Raw genomic sequence first — 23,976 nt, 5'->3', positions numbered from 1 at the left:
ATCAACCCCATAGAAAATCTTTGGAGGGAGTTGAAAGTCCGTGTTGCCCAGCAACAGCCCCAAAACATCACTGCTCTAGAGGAGATCTGCATGGAGGAATGGGCCAAAATACCAGCAACAGTGTGTGAAAACATTGTGAAGACTTACAGAAAACGTTTGACCTCTGTTATTGCCAACAAAGGGTATATAACAAAGTATTGAGATAAACTTTTGTTATTGACCAAATACTTATTTTCCACCATAATTTGCAAATAAATTCATAAAAAATCCTACAATGTGATTTTCTGGATTTGTTTTCTCATTTTGTCTGTCATATTTGAAGTGTACCTATGATGAAAATTACAGGCCTCTCTCATCTTGTTAAGTGGGAGAACTTGCACAATTGGTGGCTGACTAACTACTTTTTTGCCCCACTGTATGAGTTAAGTTGGCTTGAAAATTATGGCAATAGTTGAAAATGGCTGTCTAGCAATGATCAACAACCAACCTGACAGCTTGAAGAATTAAAAAATAAATAAATGTGCAAATATTGTACAATCCAGCTTTTAGAGACTCACACCTGTAATCGTTGTCAAAGGTGATTCTAACATGTATTTTTTTATTTTATTTAATCAGGTATGCTAGTTGAGAACAAGTTCTCATTTACAACTGCGACCTGGTCAAGATAAAGCAAAGCAGTGCGACACAACCGACAACACAGAGTTACACATGGAATAAACAAACATACAGTCAATAATACAATAGAGAATGTCTATATACAGTGTGTGCAAATGAGGTAGGATAAGGGGGGTGAGGCAATAAATAGGCCATTGTGGCAAAATTATTACAGTATGGCAAATTAAACACTGGGGTGATAGATGTGCAGAAGATGAGTGTGCAAGTAGCGGTACTGGGGTGCAAAGGAGCTAAATAAATCAAATAAATAACAATATGGTGATAACGTAGTGGGGGGGCTTTATAATGCTAATTCTATTTTCTAGGCTCCACATGTTGCCATGTAAACTATTTATGTTATTTCCAACAACCAATGAGCAAATCCGTTTGGAAATCAGGATGCATAGCTAGATATTAAACGTTGAAAAGGCCAGTCTCTCGCAAATGACAGGAGTGGAATGATAGCTATACAGCCTGGTACTCAGACAGACTATTGTAGATGTGCCTCTGTTGCAAAGCTGTAACCTGCTTTAGATAACGGGACCACTGTCCCGAGCGACCTCTGGCATGTTGAAAGCTTTCAAAATATGTCTGTAATCCCCGCCCAAGGCCACACCGACTCCACAGATAGAACAAGGAGCGCAGACTCACCGGGAATGACGCTAATCTCAATCACTGATTGGACAAATGTCCCAAATTAATGGAGCGAGGGCAGTTCCGGGATTCCAACATTGGCCTAGCATACTAGCAATTAGCCAACTAGCCTCGGGACCGAAACGCACTCTTAAGTACTTGAAAACATCAGCCCTGGACGTCAGGTATGGCTTGTTTGGTGAACTGCTTCTTCCAATAATATCTAAGTAGCTAATTTAACTGACAGTTTATAGTTGTACTGTCTCAAGCGGTGATCAAACAAACTTACCCTGCCTTGGTTTACGTTAGCTAGCTAGCTAACGTTAGTGCATTGGATTTCTTGCAGTTTCACAACGGCTCTCAATACGTTATATTAGCCTCTTGTCATTTTGTTACATTTGCAGGTTTGGACAAGTACAATATCTTGATAGCTAGTTACCTAGCATACACGGCTGAGTCCAACGTTATCTAGCTGTGTTTTAACATTGATGGAACATGTAATCGAACAGACTTGATAGAAGAGAGGTGCTGTCTGTCAGACTCGACGTCACTCACAGTCAGTATGTTTGGAAATTTGATTATGGTCAGGTGTACGGCAATGCTGAAAAAGATGGCTTGCTAGCTAACGTGACAATGGCTTGACACTGACGGGAGTAGAGTCGGGGTACTCTGAACTGGGAGATTTCAGGATTAACAGCCATTGAAGAAGGGGAGATTTACTGTGTGTTACAAAGATTATTAGTCGTCTGCTAATTGAGTGGGGCACATACATTCGTTCATCAACCTCCAGCAGCCTTTCTTTCACAGATACAAATAGTCTGTGTAGAGAAGGTAGGGCTGTTCTGGTGCTAATATGGGCGGTGTTCACTTTGAAGAGATTATATACAGATTTTGTATTTGTATGTCAGGTGTTGATTGTATCGGTATGTACCTTTGCACCTCTGTCATAGGGGGTGTAGAGTTTTTCGCCAACTAGCCGGGTTGTTGAAGATTGTGGTGCTCAGGTTCCATTATATAGTTCAGCGCATAAGAACAAAATATACTCAATCGTGCATTTTATGATACAATTCGCGAGCTTGGTACACATACCTTAAGGAATATTTAAGGTTGGAGGCAGTCTGGGAAGCCTATCATTCAACCAGGGTGACCATTTTAATAAAATGGCTGCTGTCATTTGGATTTTCTGTTAGAAGAAAATAGGGTGTTAACATTAGTCATTTTGATATTGTTTGTAATGATATCTACCTACTAAATAAACCACACAAATCATATAGACAATATTTCTGACCATAAGGGCTCTCGAGTGTGCAAGAGGGGTCAATGCAGTACCTGGTTCGAATCTAGGCTGCATCACATCCGGCTGTGATTGGGGGTTGAATCACGGACAGCGACTACGTGAAAAAAATGGTTGACTTTGATTTCACACACTGCTAGGCCATGTCAAAAGAAGTACTTTTGGTGATAGTGCATCACTGATTTTGTCCATTACCTCCCTGGCAGCCATTTATATTATGGCTGCCAACCAGTTGCATGTGGCCATATTGGACTAGATTCACTTGGCCATATCTCCATAATTAATTGGTGCATACAGCCTAGCCTTGTTGCAAACCAGCTTTCATGGCAGAATTGAGCTAAAGAGGGGTCGGAACCCTGTGTAAATCAGTGATGCCTCGCAACACGTCAAGCCAATCAAATGTGTTTTATTTGTCATATGCTTAGTCTACACATTTTGTTTACGAACAGTGAAATGCTTACTTACGGGTCCTTTTCCAACAATGCAGAGTTAAAGATAATAGAAATAGTGACTCAAGGAATGAATCACCTTTGGCAGCAATTACAGCCTCGAGGGTATGATGCTACAAGCTTGGCACACCTGTATTTGGGGAGTTTCTCCCATTTCTTCTCTGCAGGCCCTCAAGCTCTCAGGTTGGATGGGGAGCGTTGCTGCACAGCTATTTTCAGGTCTCTCCAGAGATGTTCGATTGGGTTCAAGACTGAGCTCTGGCTGGGCCACTCAAGGACATGGAGACTTGTCCCGAAGCCACTCCTGCACCATCTTGGCTGTGTGCTTAGGGTCGTAGTCCTGTTGGAAGGTGAACATTTGCCTCCAGTCTGAGGTCCTGAGCACTCTGGAGCAGGTTTTCATCAAGGATCTCTGTACTTTGCTCCTTTCATCTTTTCCTCAATCCTGACTAATCTCCCAGTCCCTGCCGCTGAAAAATATCCACACAGCATGATGCTGCCACCACCATGCTTCACCGTAGGGATGGTGAAGCATTGTGCCAGGCTTCCTCCAGACGTGACACTTGACGTTCTTGACATCACCTTCCAACAGGACTACGACCCTACGCACACAGCCAAGATGGTGCAGGAGTGGCTTCGTGTCTTTGTCTTTTACTGAGGAGTGGCTTTCGTCTGGCCACTACCATAAAGACTTGACTAATGGAGTGATGTGAGAACCTTCCAGAAGGACAACCATCTCCACAGAGGAGCTCTGTCAGAGTGACCATCGGGTTCTTGGTCTCCTCCCTTACCAAGGCCCTTCTCACCCAATTGCTCAGTTTGGCCAGGCTGCCAGCTCTAGGAAGAGTCTTGGTGGTTCCAAACTTCTTCCATTTAAGAATGACGGCGGCCTCTTTGTTCTTGGGGACCTTTTAATTTTTTAAATGTATTTTACCTTTATTTTACTAGGCAAGTCAGTTAAGAACAAATTCTTATTTTCAATGACAGCCTAGGAACAGTAGGTTAACTGCCTGTTCAGGGGCAGTTAACCCCTGAACGACAGATTTGTACCTTGTCAGCTCGGGGATTCGAACTTGCATTCTTTCAGTTACTAGTCCAATGCTCTAACCACTAGGCTACTCTGCCGCCCCTAATGCTGCAGACATTTTTTTGTACCCTTCCCCAGATCTGTGCAGCTTCACAATCTCACTAGGCAACAGGATAGATGGACAGTAACAGCAGTGTAATGTGGTCAGTGAGTTTGTGTGGCATCAGTATGCATGTGTGTGTGTTCAGCAGTGAGACGTTTAACCTATAATACTTTTTAGACCTTTCAGCTTTCACACAAAGTGAAAGTCTAAATAACTTATCACGGCAACTGGTTTGATACATTCACCTCTGGAGGTAAATAATGGATTTACGTTCAGTAATCTTGCTCTGATTTGTCATCCTGAGGGTCCCAGAGATAAAATGTAGCATAGTTCTGTTTGATAAAATAAATTTTTATATTCACATGTAGGAACTGGGTTCTACAGTTTGAACCCCTGCTGTCTCTTGCCTCTCCTGCTCCACACCCACCCCACCTGGCCATCTAGATGTGTGAAAGTTACTGTATAAGCTAATGATCCATCATGTACATTCCTGGGGGTGTTTAAACTAATATTTAGTATTACCATATATTTTTTGTGTGAACTGTATAGTTATTTACTTAAATGTATCAATTGACCAATTCAGCACATTTGGGCAGACTTGATACAAAATACTGTGCAGTATTGCAATGCTTCACTGGATCAATATCAAACATTGCACATACACAGCTGCCGTCTAGTGGCCAAAATCTAAATTGCACCTAAACTTCAATATTATATTTTGACCTTTCTCTTGCATTTCAAAGATGAAATATCTACCAGATCTAATGTGTTATTCTCCTACATTAATTTCACATTTCCTCAAACTTCAAAGTGTTTCCTTTCAAATGATATCAAGAATATGCATATCCTTGCTTCAGGTCCTGAGCTACAGGCAGTTCGATTTGGATATTTCATTTTAGGCGAGAATTGGGGGGGGTCTGATCCTTAAGTGACACATGTATGCATTGCATGCACGTGACCAATAGTGCCTGACTTATAGCATATCATAATCGCATCAATAAATTGGTTATAACAAACTCTGAACACATGACAGCAAAATGGATGCAGAGGACCTGACCAATAAACCCGAATCGGGGGAATGATTACTGATTTACGAGCTCGTGCTAAAGGGGAAGTCGGATGTTTGGAATACATTTTACTAGTAATGTTAAATATTGGAGATAAAGAAAAAGGCGGAAGTGCTGTGTGCCATGATTACAAAGTCATTTTTCTGATTGGAATAATGTAAACAACACCAAATAAATTCTGAGCCTACCAGAGAGTCTTATGTACTTTTGTAAAGCCTTTATAACAGCAAAGACTAAACGGTCACATTCTTTTGTGAATGCAATTTCCGAAATGGAACAGTTTACTTATTGTTTACGCTAATTATTCAAGGGTCGCATTATTTTATAACATGCTTGTTTGCATTTCAAAACATGAATGACTCATATGCTGTGTGATGACCTGTACAGATGAATGATTGATTGATTGATACAGTAGCCTATATAAGTATTGAAGTAAAGAGTGTAAACAACACTAAATAAATTACAAGTAATAATAACACATGGTGGTTAATTTCTGTATTATCAAATGAGGAGAGACAAACCTATCACAGGTCAGAGTTATACTTAAACTGAATCTTTATTAGTGAGAGCTTTGCAATAGCAATGGCTGGTCGACGAATCACACTTTGAGGATTTGTTGAGAGCCCAGAGACAAAAGTACAAAGGTATTTTATAGCCAAGCTACAGATGTCTGTGTCAGGGGAAAAGCTCCAGGTGGTAGCCAATTTGAAGTACCACGTTATCATACTTGATTCCAACCTCTAGTTTAAAAAGCAAATGAGGTAACTCAAATAACCAAATTCAACCTAGTTAATTTCCAATACATACGAAATTGTTTGACGACAGAGGTAATAAAACTGTACTTCAAATCTGATACTCCCTCACTTATTATACTACTTGACTAGTTGGGCCCAAGTTTTCTTTACAACGTTAAAACCCATTCAGTCTATCTGCAAACAGGCTCTCAAAGTGCTTGATAGGAAGCCTAATGGCTATCATCACTGTTACATTCTCAGAAAGCATGAGCTCCTAAATTGGAAAAATCTTTTGCAATACACTGACGCATGTCTTGTGTTCAAGATTCTACATGGCCAGGCTCCCCCTCCACTCAGTACTTTTGTTAAACAGAAAACCCAAACCACAAGGTCTAACACGAGAGGTGACTGTATAGTTCCCTTAAGGAAAATCACCTTTAGTCAATCTGTTTTCTCTGTGAGAGCTTCCCATGTCTGGAATACCCTGCCATTAGACACACACAACTGTGATTAATGTGCACTGTCCATGTAAAAATCAAATCAAACTCAAACTGCAATCCACTTTAATGACCGGACATTGAAACACGCAATAGAAACAGATTATAATGTTAGAATACATTTAACTTCCTGCTCAAATTCACTGGTGTTCCCTAAACAATAAAACCAAGCAACAATATTCAGAAACTATCACAAAAAGTTTCCTATTCAACTATTCAGACCTGAATCCCTTACAGCCCGATATAGCCGCTATAACTAACACTCCAATTCTTACCAGTGGGGAAAAAAATATAATCCATAACGTTCGGCGTTTACCTCTATCGTAAGATTAAAAACAAACTTTACAACTTCTCTTTCGGCTTAAAAATAACATGTAATGCGCCAAATTTATAAAATACATCAGTCAATCCATAAGAATAAAAAAACACATTTTGGGGGGCACAACTCTATTGCAATTACCTATCTGCTATTATTAGAATTCATTAGATTTAGTTAACTGTCTCTTCTTTGATTCAGTTATTTAAATACGACTCCATTCTCAATATGTTATTCCAGCAGACCATTTAGGCAACAGATGATGTGTTACATCGAAATTGCCTCGCTATTTATGTTGAATAAATTAGTCTTTCAATTTGAACTAAGCAAGCTGTTAAAACGTTCAGTTTATATCTTAAACAAACACTAGCGTCCGTATCTTTCCAGGCAAAACATAACAATAGTTGAATTCCAATCAGAAACCCAGATTTTAGTCAATACCATAGACCCAATGCTATTGAAATGATGAAGAAACCCTGCAAATAACCGTTTGGGTTATAACCGTTTGGGTTACAAATAAGGGTTTGGCCGGCAGGGATATCCTTGTCTCAACGCGCACTAATACATAGCAGACAGTATCTGCTGTGTCAACAGTTTTGATTGTATAGAGGCCAGTGTCTGTCCCTCCGACTCCAAACTGGAACCATCTCTCCCTGGTACAGTATAGAACAGAAACATTAACTCATACTCTGGAATGCTCTTTAGTTTTTATCACCGAAAAGACATCGTAATACTGACTGAGGATATTTATCTCCCAGAGGCCCATCCTCAGTGGAACAGACACACGCAATAGTTAACAAAATACTCTCTTCTGTTGCATACAACAACCATTTGATGCAATAAAAGTAAGAACAATCTTTCAATTTTGCTCTCACAAACAACAACAAAAGTGTAAAGCCTTTACAGCATAGAAAAGATGGAAAAACCGCCACATTTGTATAATTGTTTATCCGACATGTGGTTGTTGATGCTTAAAGTTTTATAAAGCCGGGATATATAAACAGTTAGGCTATTGATTATAGACCTAATTAAGTTGAGGTTTCCTCTCTCCTCACTATGCTTAGACAATTAAGGCAAGTGCTGTTTTCTCTTCTCCTAACTCAGCTGCTGCCTCCGCCGCATTGTTCTCAACACCAATATGCTGGATAACGTTGCTATTATGCACATAGCAACATGGACTAGGTGCCAATTCAACAGCGCACTGATTCGTTCAGAATGACCGCTATCCAATGCGGGAGAAGGTGCATTTGTTATAAAATATAATTTTTGTTAGTGTTGCACCATTGTTTTAACGTAATATAACCATATACAATTTCAGTAGCACATGTCTTAGTGATGGACTGTGCCATCCCCACGGCCTCCACAATGGATCAGTCCACTCAGACAGGCGCCAATCAGACTGGTGTCTTGTACACCATGAAATTCAAAAATAAATTGTTGCTACTGCTTGACCAACAGCCTATCGACCGAACAATCAACTAGTTGTCTGACTGGCAGCCATTTCTTTAAAATGGCCACCCTGGTTGACTGACAGGCTCCCCAGACTGCCTCCAATCTTCAATGTTCCTTAAGCTATCTACTATAGTATTAGTTTACCGAGTTTGATCATTATACCATAAAATGCACCTATAAGCTAGCCAGTTTGTAGTCCTAGAAAAACGGAAATGAAACCTCATGGTTGTGTTTATTTTGTTCTATGAGATAATATCAGACAGTTAACATGACATGTATGAATTATGAAGCCTTTATGTGCTTATGCATCAAAATTAGCAAAATGTGATGTTAGCCGATTTAAGATTCTCAGAACAAAATGTATAAGATCTCCTAAGCCTGTGTTTACCAGGCTTTGTAGGCTTTGGCCAACAAGCCATGGCAGAGTTAGCCTCCGTTAGGGCCTACAAAAACACGCCATTACTATTGCTCTCTATTACCTAAGATCTGTTTTCAGTGTTCTAATGGAACAGGACTTTTCCCTCAGGTGATACATGAGATCTGTGTGGATAGGAGGTTCTGTTATGAATACCTGTGTGTGTGAGAGAGAGGAGTGTGAGAGAAAGGTTGTGTGTGTGTGTGTAAGGAAGAAAGATGCTTTTAGACACACCCTTTTCCTGGTTAGTCAGTGTTGTAAAATGGAGTAGAGTTGACGAAATGGTCAGGTTTCAACACACAACCTGCCACTCCCGAGACATGCACAATTCTGCTCTGGCTTGCAACAACTAGCTACAGTATGTAAAGAATTATTGTCATACCTTGCACCACTACTATGTTTTTCATGGCTGCATTTGTGTTAGTGATGGTGTGAGGTGTGTGTAATTACTAATGGTTGAAGTTTGTGGTGTTGGTTAATGTTATTGATGTAATCTAGTAGTTGTGTAACATGCTCTCCATTTCTTTCTGTTTCAGAAGGTGCCCTCCGATTGGCCTAATAGACAACGACGGTGTGTGACAGAACACTTGAGTGTGTGCGAAGAAATAAAGAGGGCGAGAAAGAAGAGGACCTGCAGTTGTCTGAGTGGCTTATTCTTCTTTCTGCAGGGCTCCATTTCAAAGGGATCATGGGAAAAGAGGCATGTTTACGGCGAAACCATGGCGACACAGATTTAGGCTCTGTTTGGGATGAATTGATTTGACCTGCATTGTCACAGACTGAACAAAACCGCTAGATAACTAATCGGTCCAGTTGACCCAACAAGACTGATCTCACCATTCTTTCATATTGACGGAGAACTGAAATAGTGGATACAACATTTTAAATAGCTTTTGTGTGCAAGTTTTAATGTTTGAAAAAGCTGCAAGTGGATTTTTGCTGGGCAGCTTTAAGACTGGCTTAAAATTGAGATTTTTGTTTGTCTCAACCGCTGTTGCCTCCGCAGGATATAGAGCCTTGAACTCTCCCCTTTGCAAGCATTCTGTCGCACTTTTCGCTATCTCACAAACACACATTTCAGTGCCTAGATATACCTTTTCTAAGACCAGAGTTCAGTCGATGGTCACTGCTCTGCTAGAGAACCCTGTTCTGCTGTTTCATAGGATGTCCTGTTACTACCTCCTCATTTCTGCCCCACATTTCCCTTACCAGAATTTGTAAATGGACAACTGTTAACACTCAAGCACTGAGTAATAGCTGAGGAGTAATAGCTGAGGCGTTATAGCAAGTTAGTGTTCAATGCCTGTGGAGGGTTGGTTTGTTGTCTCACCAGGTCAGAAAGTGGTTGTTCAAGCAGTTCGTTGTGTGGGTCTTTGTTGCGCTACACAGGATAGATTTTGTTGATTTATTTATATTGTTGAACCAAATAAGTTTACATGAAGCCATATACAAATATTTCTAAGAGTCGCAATTATTTTTGTATCATAGTGTAACGTTTTTAAGATGTGTAAAAGTTATATAGTCTAACATATACCTGCAAAGTTCTACACACATGTAAACAAAGGTGTAGACTTTACTATAAAATCATTATTTTAGTTAAGTGGTTTTATTGGCTGAAGTGCAAATGTCTGGCTAGCTTTCTCTAAGATGTTTCTCTCGGCTGCTTTGTGTAATATTACAAGTGCTGGTCCCTAAGATCCTTCCCTTCTATCATCATGCTCCCTTATCCCATACGGACACCGAGGTGTTCTCTCTGACCCGTCCACCACCCTTCTCTTTAGATATACCCCTTCTACCTCTCTCTTTCTCTCTCCCTCTGATGCCGGGGTTTAGTAGTGGGGGGCTAGGGGGAGAAGTGGGTGGCCCCGCCTCTTCTTCTCCCCGGCGGTTCCACCCCAGCCGCTATGTACCCGTCTCCGCGGCAACCACCTTTCTGGTCGCCTCCACCACACTCTTCTTCTGCTTCACGTGAGTAAGACACACACACACGCACACACACACACACACACATTAGATTCCATGTTATATCTCTGTATCTCTCTTCCCATCCCTCTCTCCCTCCAGGTGTCCGTGGTTGTCAGAGCATGTCTCCTCCGTCGTTCCCATCTATAACGCTGTGGTCTTCCTCTTCACCCTCGCCAACTTCTGCATGGCCACCTTTATGGACCCAGGGGTCTTTCCCAGAGGTAAGGAGAGTGTTAAAGATAAATGACTTAGGTGTGAAGAAAGTGTGTAATGTTTGTGCCTTTGTGTTCACAGCGGAAGAGGATGAGGATAAAGAGGATGATTTCCGCGCTCCGCTCTATAAGACAGTGGATATCAAGGGCATTCAGGTCCGGATGAAGTGGTGTTCCAGCTGCCGCTTCTACAGACCGCCCCGCTGTTCACACTGCTCTGTGTGTGACAACTGTGTGGAGGTAAACACACACACACACACACACACAGACCTGTACTTCTACAGACCGCCCCGCTGTTCATACTGCTCTGTGTGTGACAACTGTGTGGAGGTAAACACACACACACACACACACAGACCTGTACTTCTACAGACCGCCCCGCTGTTCACACTGCTCTGTGTGTGACAACTGTGTGGAGGTAAACACACACTCACACAGACCTGTACTTCTACAGACCGCCCCGCTGTTCACACTGCTCTGTGTGTGACAACTGTGGGGAGGTAAACACACACACACAGACCTGTACTTCTACAGACCGCCCTGCTGTTCACACTGCTCTGTGTGTGACAACTGTGTGGAGGTAAACACACACACACACAGACCTGTACTTCTACAGACTGCCACCTAGCTCACACTACAGGTGGTATAACGGGTGACAACTGTGTTATAACATGTTGTCCATGGCAACAGTAGAAATATCAGAGAAACATCAGTTATTTGATTATATATATATTTTTTCCTCTATTGACCCTTTTGTGATTGTTTTGACCTGTGTGTGACCTGGCAGGACTTTGACCACCACTGCCCATGGGTCAACAACTGTATTGGGCGCAGGAACTACCGTCACTTTTTCCTGTTCCTGTTGTCCCTGACGATCCACATCATGGGTGTGTTCGGCTTCGGCCTGCTCTACGTCCTCCACCACCAGCACCAGCTGGACAGGGTTCACTCCGCTGTCACGTATCCTTATTGACACATACACACACACACACTGGCGCGGGCTAGTTGTTGCGCTGGTGTTGGTGTCCTTAACTGTGTGTTCCCAGTATGGCTACAATGTGTGTTGCTGGCCTCTTCTTCATCCCAGTAGCAGGTCTTACTGGTTTCCACATGGTACTGGTAGCTCGGGGTAGGACCACTAACGAGCAGGTACGTCTGTCTGTGTGGGTCTTGGTGTGTTTTCCTCTGAGAGGGCTGACATGATCTAAAAATAGACCATCTCTCTCGCGCTCTCTCTCTAGGTCACAGGGAAGTTTAGGGGTGGCGTTAACCCTTTCACCAATGGCTGTCTGAGGAACATCTCACACGTGCTCTGTAGCGCTCAGGCTCCCAGGTTAGCGACCGTCTCTCCTTCATGCCTCCTCATTTCCTCTGCTGTTGCAGCTTATGGTTGAACAAGACCCTCAGGGGTAAGGAACTCAGTATAGCCTCACTGTTATGGTGGTTAACTAAATATCTGTATAATAATATTTCTACTGTGTAATGTAGTATGAAGTTGGTGTATGTTTCAGGGAAGTCATTCATGTGTGTTTTGCTGTCTCTGTCAGGTATGTGGGGCGGTGGCGGGGCAAACAGACAGCGGAGGTGCAGCCTCCCTTCCTCCGCCCTCCTCTCTCCGAGGCCCAGCTAGAAGCCAAAGTCCTGGACAACGGCATCCAGAACGACTGCCACAGCACCAGGGTACACACACACACACACACACACAAAATAAACTCTTAGCCCTCTCTCGTGTGTATGAACAGTCTTGTTCCTTCCTGTCCCTGTCAGTCTAAGAGCAGTTTAGAGCAGATGGAGAGCCAGTCAGCTGATGCAGAGCCTCCACCTCCTCCCAAACCGGAGCTCCGCTATCCTGGTCTGCCCCGCGCTGACACCGAGGGTGAGCAGTGAACACACACAAGCACTCCCGTATCCCACGGCGTTGTGTCGTTTTTAAACACTGTTGTTTTTTTCCTCCAATCAGAGAGCAGCTTGCTGTCTGATGGTCCGCCCACTCCATCTATGTACAAGTACCGGCCGGCCTATAGCAGCCCACAGATGAACCACACAGCTCTGACACACCCAAACAAGGTACGCACGCATGCACACACAGACATACACATGCATACATTCCCCTCCATATTAGGGCTGTGACGATACCACTATCACAATATATTTTCCATGGCAAAAATTAAAACACGAAGCAGACCACTCTTTGGTCCTTTAAAAACCTGCTGGATGTAAAATATTGTGTGCTATAGCTTGGAAAATAAATACATGCGACTCTGGTTTACAACATAATGATGTTTGTTTCCAATATTAAAGCTGTTTTCCTAAAGAAGTTAAATCCGCTTTGTGTTTTGTTTCCTTGCCACGATACTAACGAGTATCGCGATCCTGGCCCTACTCTGTATGTATTTGGACGCTGAAGCTAAAACGTTTAGTTTGGCTCTATACTCCAGCATTTTGGGATTTGCAATTAAATATGTTTTAATATGAAGCGGCAGTACAAAATGTCACCTTTTTATTTGAAGATATTTTCATACATAACTGTTTTACCGTTTAGAAATGAAAGCACTTTATTGCCAATTCACTTGCTATTGGACAAAACATAATCCGAAAACACAACCAAAACAAGCTGTAAATGCATCCAACAAGTTTGTAGCGTCACACGCTTGATGAAGTCAGTGTCCAAGGAATATGGGCCAAATATACTTTAGACTACTTTAATACACTATAAGTTAGTTTTGTTCAACTACTTATGACATCTTAAAATTATATGAAGTATATTAATTTCTAAATGGTTAAAAAAAAATGTGTATGAAAATACCCTCTGTAGCTCCCTCCAGTAACCACGAGCACAACCGTACCTTGGTTTTAACTGGAGGTTTTATTCTGTAGTTTTAGTCAGAATAATCACCTCCCGTGAGAACTATAAAGTAAATGAAAATACAGTTGCAGCACACTCTACAACTTCCTTATCTTATGAGTGACTTATTAGCTTGATATAACTCTGAAGTGCTTACATACATAAAAACAGTTTAGCCGGATATATAACAGTATCAGATTAGACACATGAATAAAGGAAAAATACCTCATTGGCTGCTTATTACAGAAGGGAGGAAATCCAAAACTTCATGCTTCCTATTCCTGGCATAAATTCATCCTTAATTATTATAACGTTACCATCCTAACATACACACTTCATCCTTAATTATTATAACGTTACCATCCTAACATACACACTTCATCCTTAATTATTATAACGTTACCATCCTAACATACACGCTTCATCCTTAATTATTATAACGTTACCATCCTAACATACACGCTCCATCCTTAATTATTATAACGTTACCATCCTAACATACACGCTTCATCCTTAATTATTATAACGTTACCATCCTAACATACACGCTTCATCCTTAATTATTATAACGTTACCATCCTAACATACACACTTCATCCTTAATTATTATAACGTTACCATCCTAACATACACACTTCATCCTTAATTATTATAGCGTTACCATCCTAACATACACGCTTCATCCTTAATTATTATAACGTTACCATCCTAACATAAACACTTCATCCTTTACGAACTACACCCGAAGACACGAAAAACCTAGCTAACACAGTGTGGGATTGCCTTCACTCCAAAAGTGTGTTGCTACGATAATAATTCCCTTTACAACAGTTATTAGCTACGTCGTTCCGCTTGTCATTTCCCCTGCATAGTGAACACGTAAACAATTCAAACAAAAAACAGCGACATAGACTTACAGGTTAACTGTCAGTTACACCCTCAAATAAAAGTTCTGTACTGTCGCCTCATATGAACCATTTATTCTCAAATCCATAATGCTGTAGTATAGAGCCAAATGTAACAATTTAGCTACCCTGTCCAAATGCATATGGAGAGGAGTGTATACATACTGACACATTTCTTACGCAGTCCAGACCTTTAACATTAGAGATGACCGACATCGTGAGATCCATTCCCTGAGATGACGTAGCTCTAATTCTTTAGTTTATAATCTTCTCCTAAACACAGGGTCAAATCAGTTGCTAGCTCAGCTATGGAAGGCTGGGTGGGATTAAGCCTAGGGCATCCAGGTGGGACTAGCAGAGACCCCTCTCTGAGGTTCGAGCCTTTCTTCATTCCTTTGTGTTTAACTCCATCCCCCTCTTTTTTTAGTTTTTACTCTGAATTGATCACTGTGGCCATCAGTTGATCAGTAAGTCTCAGTTAGTGTCGTGTGTGTGTGTGTCCATTTATGTCTGTAAAAGGTGTATGCTTGTGACCCCCCCCCCCCCTCCTGACTCTGCATTTACATGAATGCCGGTATTTTTATAGATTTCTATGTTTCTGTTCTTGTGGCGCTAATGTTATTTTGCAGGGTGAGTGTTCTTGGTAATATGATGCACCAGTAGACCTTCATCCTCCCCTGCTGGCTCTCTGTAGAAACTGTGATCTGTACAAATTTCTATGTTGTCTTCTGTTGAGGAATGTCTCCTCAAAGTAATCCCTTTGTAACATGCGTTCCCATCCTCCTTCACGCTCTTCATTTTACATTCACTGTTGCTTACTGCTCTTCTCGCCTATCATTAACTTCACCACCTCTCTCTCTCTCTCTCTCTCCAGATGATTCGTGGGGACAGTCTGGACTCTCCCTCCATCCTCCAGTCGAGTTGCCAGCCCAGCTATCGGTCTGAGCCCAGCACCCTTGATGGGGGGTCGATAATAGGTGTGGGGGTGCATACGGGGGGAAGGGAAAGGGGCGAGGGCCCCGGGGGAACCAGCGGGACGGGTGGTGGCGTCTCGGGGGGCATCTCCGGGTACTCCCTAGGGGGGCGGTCGTACACTTCCTACCCCTCATCTCTTGTCTTGTCCACCGGTGGCTCCCTCTCCTCCAGCATGCGCTCTGCCCACACGCACCACAATACTCTGGGCACGCTCCAATCAGAGGGCACCACCGACACCAGCTACAAGAGCCTGGCCAATCAGACACCTCGGAATGGCAGCCTGTCCTACGACAGCCTGCTGACACCGTCCGAGAGCCCAGAGTTTGAATCGGCTGCTCATGAGCTGTCCCCCCAGAAGCCCCACACCTCCGCAGCGTTTCCCCCGGTGACGACCTTCTCCTTGCCGGCCCCCGGGGTCGGGGATGCGCCCCTGCAGGGGTACACCTCGCCCTTCCTCTCTGCACAGATGGCCCAGCAGAGAGAGGGCCAGCTTCTCCAGGGCTCTGCCTCTTTCTCCTCCCCCCACAGGGCGTACCTTCGCGCCATCAGTCCGCCCCTGCCGACTCCTCCCCCACACACTGCCCACCCCGAGACACCTCACCTCCTCCACCAGGACACCAGACACCCACACCTCCGTGCCTCCTCCTCTCGCCCCCTTCCTCCCGTCTCTGAACAGCCCTCCCCGTCCTCCCCCCGTGCCTGTTCCCCTGACCCCCCTGTGTCCCCCCCGCCCCGAGGCCCCTCCCTGGGGCAGTCTCTCTCCTACACCCGAGAGGCAGGGCTCCAGCACAAGGCTCGGCCAATGGGAGGAGGTGGTTTGTCGGGAGGGGGCGGAATCAGAGGGACCCAGGCTCCACAGTGAGTAGAGATCTGAGCCACAAGCCTGGTACTCTTCGTACTCCTCCTCTTCCTCCCTGATTGATCTATGTGAACCCTCTTCCTCCCTGATCTGTGTGAGTCTTTTTCTCCTCTTGGTATCAGTAAGTTTTTCTGCTGGAGTGTGTTTTTAATGTGTATAAGAACTATGCTCAGGTGTAACTGTAGTGGGATGTATATCTGTTTGAATTGTGTCTACTGCTACTGTCTTCTCACTCCTGTCTGTTCTGTGCCCTTTTCCTCCACCCCAATGAGCCTTCTACTCTTGTAACCTTATCATAAGTCTTGTTATTACAGTCTATTTTTGACTCAGATCTACTCACCTCTTCTCTCTCACTCTGTCACCCCATCTGCATCCTTACCCCCCCCCCCCCCCCCCCCCCCCCCCTTTTCCCGCCGACTTTCCAATCAGATCCACATCTCGCCCAGGCTTGGCCAATCACAGTACATCTAAACCAGGGGGCGGGGTGAAAAAGGTGACTGGCGTCGGAGGGACAACCTATGAGATATCGGTTTGAGTGACAGACGTCCGCCCCGGCCAATGATAGAAAGAAGATTGTTCCACTGGACAGATTCCAATTTTCTTACTCTGAGGGGCTTCAAGATTGATGTTCACTAAAATGCACCCACACAATGGTCAATATGGAGTCGGATAGTGGAATAGAAGTGTGTTGGCTCACTGGTATTTCAATTCCCTTCCTATCCTTATAGTGCAACTGGCCATCTTTATCTGCCAATTGCTTTCATATTGGATGTTGATCAGTGTTGGAATGGGACAACCTTACCTCGGCCTCTCTGTGAGCCATAGACTGTATAACATAAATGCTATTATGACTGCTGGGTACTAAACTCTCTCTATAACACTTATATAAAAATATGATTTGTTTTGGTACATTAACACATGGAGAATTTATGCGATAAAATATAATCCTGGAAGTAAGGCTTTTTAACCAATCAGTATGGTGCCTGAGAGGGAGCATATGGACTGGTGACCAATCGTGGCACTCTGTGGTTCAAGACTTCCTGCTCCATCATATGGATGGATCAATCACAATGGATCCCCACTCCACAGTAGCCATTAATTAGTTAGTCTGCAGTGATGATGCCTCAACCACTATAATTTCATTTTAGTTTTCTAAAAAACCAAAGCTTTATTTAATTGTTTTATATACATGTCTAAAAAAATCTTTAAGAATTATTGGGTCAGATGATGAAGATATAATATATTTTGCTTTGTGACAAACTGTTAATGTGAGTGAGTTAGACTGGTCGCTTGTTTTGATTGAAGGCTGCTTCAGCCTGTCATAGATCTCGATGGAATATTCATCCAATGTGATGATCCTCTCTGACGGACAGCTGAAGTGACATCACTGAGGATGTTGAAAGCCACAAAGAAAATAGAAATTCTGAATCATAAATACAGCACAAGCCTCTTTGTGGAATGTACACTCAATGTTTTTTATTGATACATTATTCAAATTCTCTGTTTGTAGTTTTAAATGATTGTCCTTTTGATGTTCGCAATGTTTTCTGTCAATCGAATGCTAGAAAAACCTTAAAGATGTCTAGCCAAATGGGTTTAGGGTGGGAGGGGCTTATTTATTTGAGCACACAGGGAAACCTTTCCGCTCTTAACACAATTCCAAACCGATCTCTACGTCCTGGAGTTGGATGAAGTTGCCCCTAGACAATGGGGCTTTTTGACCCTAATGGTTAAGGTTAGGACTAGGGGATGTTAAGATTATCCTAGATCTGTTCTCAGAATGGTCATTTATAACCCAGAGCCCACATTGCTGTCATAGTGCCTTGTCCTTAAATTCTAATGTACTTGGACAATTCCAAGAAATCAAATTCTGGGGGGTGGTTTATTTATAGATGGTATAATGGTATAATTATAGATATTCTATAGTAATGTCTGATTGTTAATAGAAATATGTATGATGTGTCTTGAGGGGGTTGAAATGCCTTGATACCATTTGTAGTAAAACTAAGCATTTTGTTTTTTACAGTATTTCGTATGACTACAGCCAGATAAGAATGTTATATTTTAGTTTGTTTTGTAGATATTCTGGCCTCTTGATTTCTTTATTTTGAATCTCTTTATGGTACAATTTAACATTTTGGCCACAAATACGTTTAGGAAGGCATGGTCAGAAACACAGAGGTGGGTGAGAGGTGGTGTTATGTTTAATCCAAAACTATGAGAGTTGGAATGTCAAAGCTAGCTGAATATAACACATGTTATGTTCTGAAGCACACAAAGTAGACTATCCCACCAACCAATCAAACAGCAGCAGGGCCAGTCAGTGTGTGTGCGTCCCCCTCGTTTAGATGTGTGTGTGTGTGTGTGTGAGAGAGAGAGAGAGAGAGAGAGAGAATATCCTTGCCAAATGCACACACGGTTGATATGTATGATGACAATAGTTAAGCATCATAATGGCACAAAAAGTCAGACATACAGGACTGGAGGAAGTCTGACTTACTTTGGTGGTGAAGAAGTGAATATACATGAGTAAATAAAAAATACTATTGTTGTAAGCTGTGCTGAATGGAAAGAGTGTCACAAATGATGAATATGAAAAAGACAGTTCCAAAATGGCCTTATGAAGTGGTTTTTAAAGATGTCTTCTCAGATTAAAAGGTTGCCCTGATGGAAAAACGTGTCTGTCTTCAATCAAAAATCAGCCGAGAGTATGGCAGGGGTCTGGGAGGATAAAAGTTTTATTTCACTTGGCAGAACAGATTATACCAACTGTCAGTTTGACTCCATACTTTGGTGTGAAATGTGACCCAAAAGGCATCAGGCAGTCACAGTAAAACTGTTATGGATGAATGAGTGAGATGGCGGTGTAAGGCATTTTCACTTTAATAATTGAAGTCATCGATAATTGGGAAGGTTAGATGTTTCCATTTAGATACTTTTGTATATATGGTGTATGTGGACACCCCTTCAAATTTGTGTATTTGGCTAGTTCAGCCACACCCGTTGCTGAGCGGTGTTTAAAATCGAGCGCACAACCATGCAATCTCCGTAGACAAACATTGGTACTAGAATGACCTTACTGAAGAGCTCAGTGACTTTTAATGTGGCACTGTCATAGGATGCCTCCTTTCCAACAAGTCAGTTCTTTGAATTTCTGCCCTGCTAGAGCTGCCCCGGTCAATTGTAAGTGCTGATATTGTGAAATGGAAACATCTAGGAGCAACAACGGCTCAGCCTCCAAGTGGTAGGCCACACAAGTCCACAGAACGGTACTGGCGAGTGCTGAAGCGTGTAAAAATCGTCTGTCCTCGGTTGCAACACTCCACTCACTACCGAGTTCCAAACTTCCTCTGGAAGCAATGTCAGCACAAGAACTGTTCGTTGGGAGCTTCATAAATGGGTTTCTATGGCCAAGCAGCTGCACACAAGCCTAAGCTCACCATGCACAATTGGACTCTGGAGCAGTGGAAATGCGTTTTCTGGAGTGATAAATCACGCTTCACCATCTGGCAGTCGGACGGACGAACCTGGGTTTGGGGATGCCAGGAGAACGCTACCTGCCTGAATGCATACTGACAACTGTAAAGTTTGGTGGAGGAGGAATAATGGTCTGGGGCTGTTTTTCATGGTTCGTGCTAGGTCCCTTAGTTCCAGTGAAGGGAAATCTTAACACTACAGCATACAATGACATTCTAGATGATTCTGTCCTTTATGACAACAGTTTGGGGAAGCTTCTTTGCCGTTTCAGCATGACAATGCCCCTGTGCACAAAGCGACTTCCAAACAGGAATGGTTTGTCGAGATCAGTGTGGAAGAACTTGACTGGCCTGCATAGAGCCCTGACTTCAACCTAGGGCTGGGCGATATATAGTTTTTTCTATATATTTGAGTTTATGTTTTAGCTCGATATGGAAAATGCCTGTATTACAAGAATCGAGGTTCTGTTATAATGTTGTAACGTTTCACAAATGCAACATCTCACTGTCTCTTCTCTGTCAGCCCAATGTCGAATCATGTCCCAATTGCGTGACAACACGTGCACAGAGGTTATCCACCAATCACAACCTTTCACAAATTGTAACCACGCCAGAGAAGTGTAGCGGGGTAAGAGTTCCATACTTCCCCGATCATCATACGGGTGAAGTAATAGCCCAGGGTCTCAAAGACTCTTTGACACCTGTCGGTGTGCATGACAACTGACATCGGGAGAAACATGAAAAAAGCATTGCGCTTGAACAACTGGACCCGCCTGCAGTGCTTTGGGCACAGGCGTCACCTCGCCATCGGTAAGTGTGACATTGTAGAATTAAAGTGCATTCAAAAAAAGTTATGTTCAGGCCAGCTGTAGGCTAACGTGTTAGTAGTTGTGTCATTCTGCCAATCCAATAGCAAATAACCACAGGCTGTTTTAATTATAACAACAAATTAACTAAAATAATAAATGTTCATTCAAAATGTGTATATATAAATATATAATTGAACAGCTAGTGGTCAAACAATCCTAAACAATAGATGTGTTGGTGTGTTCATTTGTTTTGCACAAATAGGCCTTGATGCCTTGTATATTAATTTAAATTAATTAATTTAAAATTAAATTAAGAATTATGTCTGGACCTTTTTTAATTTGTTTAGAGAAAAACAAGAACTTGAGATATATAATATATATATCGTGAATCGTCCAAACCTCTGAAAAAAATGGAGATATTACTTTTAGGCCATATCACCCAGCCCTACTTCATCCCCATCGAACACCTTCGGGATGAATTTGAACACCGACTGTGAGCCAGGCCTAATCGCCCAACGTCAGTACCCGACCTCACGAATGGATTTGTGGCTGAATGGAAGGAACTCCCCGCAGCAACGTTCCAACATCAAGTGGAAAACCTATGCAAAGTAGTGGAGGCTGTTATAACACTAGTCAACCCTCGTCTGCTGCCGCAGAGACTGTGTTTGTCTATTGTTGTGACTTAGATGAAGATCGGATCAAATGTTATGACCAATTTATGCAGAAATCCAGATAATTCCAAAGCGTTCACATACTTTTTCTTGCCACTGTACATATTACCTCGACTAACCAGTGCCCCCACACATTGACTCTGTACTGGTACCCCCTGCATATAGCCTCGCTATTGCTATTTTACTGCTGCTGTTTTAATTGTGTTATTTATACTTTTTTTAACTTAAGGTTTTTCCTTAACTTCTTGTTGGTTAAGGGCTTGTAAGTAAGCATTTCACTGTAAGGTCTACACCTGTTGTATTCGGTGCATGTGACAAATAACATTTGATTTGATAGCAGCAAAGGGGAACCAACTCCAATTTTAATGCCCATGACTTAGGATTGAGATTTTTCAACAAGCGGGTGTCCACATACTTTTGGCCATGTAGTGTAGCTCATTCTGTCCCTTTGCAGCAGCTTTTCCACAAGACCAAGCTCATGAATTAACTTGAATCCTGGTCGTCTGGTAATACAACCAGTGATAACTGACAGCGATTGTGTGACGAGCAGTGAACTGTGTGCAGTAGAACAATCCAGTCCCTGTTGTCCCTTCGTCACTACTGGTCTTTCTTGCTCTCTGCTGGGGTGTCTGGTTCAGGTTAGCGCTCTTCGCTGCCCTCGTCTGGTAGTGAGGGGTTCTGGTCCTCTCCTTTCACACCACGACCCTTCTTTATCTTCTTAGATGCCTCGAAGAGCTCGTTCAGGTTGAAGTCACGTATGATGTTTTCCTAGATGTGAATGAGGCACACGGTTATGTGAGTGGGGACCTAAAGCCATTTCCACACTTCCTCAAGTCACGCACACACAAGCCCGCACACAGACCGATGATTCCCCACAACACACACCTCGCTGAAAGTCCAGGACACAGCTCGAAACTTATTGTCCACCATTGGACGCCTCATGACCTCCCGCCCTGACTGGAAAAGCACCAATGAAGGGAACTGCTTGGCCAGAGAGGAGGTGCTAACCTTGTACCTGTAGAAAAAGACAGTCAGCACACGGCAGAAATACAATTCAGGCTGTGGAAATAAGCAGTTCCTTATTGTCTTAAATGTAGACAGACTGACATGCAGTCTAGGGTCTTAGAATCTAAATGTAAAAATGTGATGGAGCATTCTCGTGAAAATATAGTTTGTCAGAAACACTTCCAATGTCCATAAGGGAAAGTCTTACCTCTGAGCCACCTCTCCGTACCGGCCAGCATCTATCTTCCCAAACCGCAGTCCAGTACAGTGTCATGACGTTGGCCTGGGGGTAGGTTTATGACAGTCATAAATACATCTTCCCCCCTTTTTCCTCTCTCTTCCCTACTGATGTTACATTTGCAAACCCCTTGGTTAACATAACATTCTGGGAACATAACATTCTGGGAACATCAGAAGGTGGGGGGAAATTAACTATATTCTGGTAATCCGACCAATTGAACATATGCGGTGGTACTTAATGAATATGATGTCAGCTCGGTTGTCATCTGAGACATTCTCATCAATGATAAGATGACAAACTCTACAGTGGAAAGTCTACACATCAAGAGTTATCGGATTCACATGGAATTGTTGTTCAATTTAAATGTTTGAATATGAAATTATTCGTGATGGGATGAAATGTGATTTTAGCTTCTAAAATGTGAGATTTGGGTTTTCATAAGGTTAGGGCTCTGCTCAATCAGTGGCAGTCCCTGTGAAGGGACATGGGCTATAAAACTTTTCAAACACGCCCTCCTCTCCCTTCCTATATAAAGCCTTAACGACAATATAACCTCCTGTTCCGAGGATGTGAGGACGACGGTCCGATGTCAGAATGGTTCAGATAATAACTACAGAACGAAGCCAACATCAGCGTGAGCTTTGGTTGCGAATGGTATGAACTTTGAACTCTTATTCACTACAGAAGTGATACCTCCTAGCCGTTGAGTTAGCAACAGCAGCTACAAACGAGGGTTGGGAAGGAACAGACAGAGTATCCCGTCTATCACACAACGACGTTACTACAACGTATACAATTGACAACCAGAGACATTCTTCAAAGGACTCGGTTTGGCAACACGGCCTTCCATCTACCACCAACCTACTGAAGCGCAGCTCAGAGTAAATATTTATTGCATTTTCCTTTTCCAAATGGGCGGTAATTTAGAATGCATAAGATACTGTATTTACGATAGCACAGCTTCGCCCTTTGTTCCTCAGTCTTCCCGCTCTTTAACTCAAGCCCAGCCCTTTTCTTTTGTGTAACAAGCTGTCATGTCTGTTCCTACCGCTAGGGACGTTTTCCTTTATGACGTCATTTGTAATCAAGTTATGATTAATTATGCGTATGTGTAATTCTGTGTTGATTAGTTAGGTATTTGGTAAATAAATAAATAAACCCAATTTTGCATTGCTGATTCAACTTGTTAGCCAGGGTTCGTGCAGATAACCAAGAATTTACAACTTTCAGATGAGACTGAATTAAGGTGATGATTAATATTGACTGCTATTGATGTAAAATATTACTAGGTCTTTCAGAGTTTATTCGGAAGATAACAGCTCTATAAATATTATTTTGTGGTGCCCCGACTCTCTAGTTAATTACATTTACA

At 42.6% G+C, this 23,976-nt stretch overlaps 2 protein-coding genes across 4 annotated transcripts; one reads left to right on the top strand and one right to left on the bottom strand.

Moving 5' to 3' along the window:
* The first annotated feature begins 1,186 nt into the window (after positions 1-1,186).
* Positions 1,187-19,078, top strand: LOC109880684 (palmitoyltransferase ZDHHC5). 3 transcript variants are annotated; one of them, XR_004204132.1, is made up of 12 exons: positions 1,187-1,472; positions 9,178-10,609; positions 10,706-10,827; positions 10,901-11,058; positions 11,606-11,778; positions 11,865-11,967; positions 12,060-12,151; positions 12,366-12,498; positions 12,586-12,694; positions 12,779-12,885; positions 15,443-16,496; positions 16,832-16,923. XR_004204132.1 is itself a non-coding variant. In XM_020472869.2 (12 exons), the coding sequence occupies exons 2-12, from the start codon at positions 10,461-10,463 to the stop codon at positions 16,935-16,937; spliced, it is 2,211 nt and encodes a 736-aa protein (XP_020328458.2). In that variant the 5' UTR covers positions 1,187-1,472; positions 9,181-10,460; the 3' UTR covers positions 16,938-19,078. The 3 variants fall into 3 exon arrangements, 2 of the variants coding, with proteins under 2 accessions (XP_020328458.2, XP_020328457.2); XM_020472869.2 differs by having other exon boundaries at positions 9,181-10,609; positions 15,443-16,401; positions 16,832-19,078; XM_020472868.2 differs by having other exon boundaries at positions 15,443-16,401; positions 16,832-19,078.
* Positions 19,079-21,687: 2,609 nt separating this feature from the next.
* tmx2a (thioredoxin-related transmembrane protein 2a) lies at positions 21,688-22,627 on the bottom strand (the record flags this gene model as incomplete). Its single annotated transcript, XM_020472877.2, has 3 exons — positions 21,688-22,126; positions 22,244-22,373; positions 22,572-22,627. Coding segments are annotated over 3 exons (315 nt in total), but the record flags the coding sequence as incomplete, so codon positions are not given.
* Between the last annotated feature and the right edge of the window lie 1,349 nt (positions 22,628-23,976).

The sequence above is a fragment of the Oncorhynchus kisutch genome, linkage group LG19 (genome assembly GCF_002021735.2).
Source record: "Oncorhynchus kisutch isolate 150728-3 linkage group LG19, Okis_V2, whole genome shotgun sequence".
Lineage (NCBI taxonomy): Eukaryota > Metazoa > Chordata > Actinopteri > Salmoniformes > Salmonidae > Oncorhynchus > Oncorhynchus kisutch.
This window is presented reverse-complemented; position numbering and strand designations above follow the sequence as displayed.

Bases quoted from the DNA above. Each gene is read 5' to 3' on its own strand.
- LOC109880684 (XM_020472869.2), top strand. From the start codon at position 10,461: ATGCCGGGGTTTAGTAGTGGGGGGCTAGGGGGAGAAGTGGGTGGCCCC. The intron at 11,059-11,605 runs GTAAACACACAC...GTGACCTGGCAG, and splicing joins TGTGTGACAACTGTGTGGAG to GACTTTGACCACCACTGCCC. The intron at 12,152-12,365 runs GTTAGCGACCGT...TGTCTCTGTCAG, and splicing joins TGTAGCGCTCAGGCTCCCAG to GTATGTGGGGCGGTGGCGGG.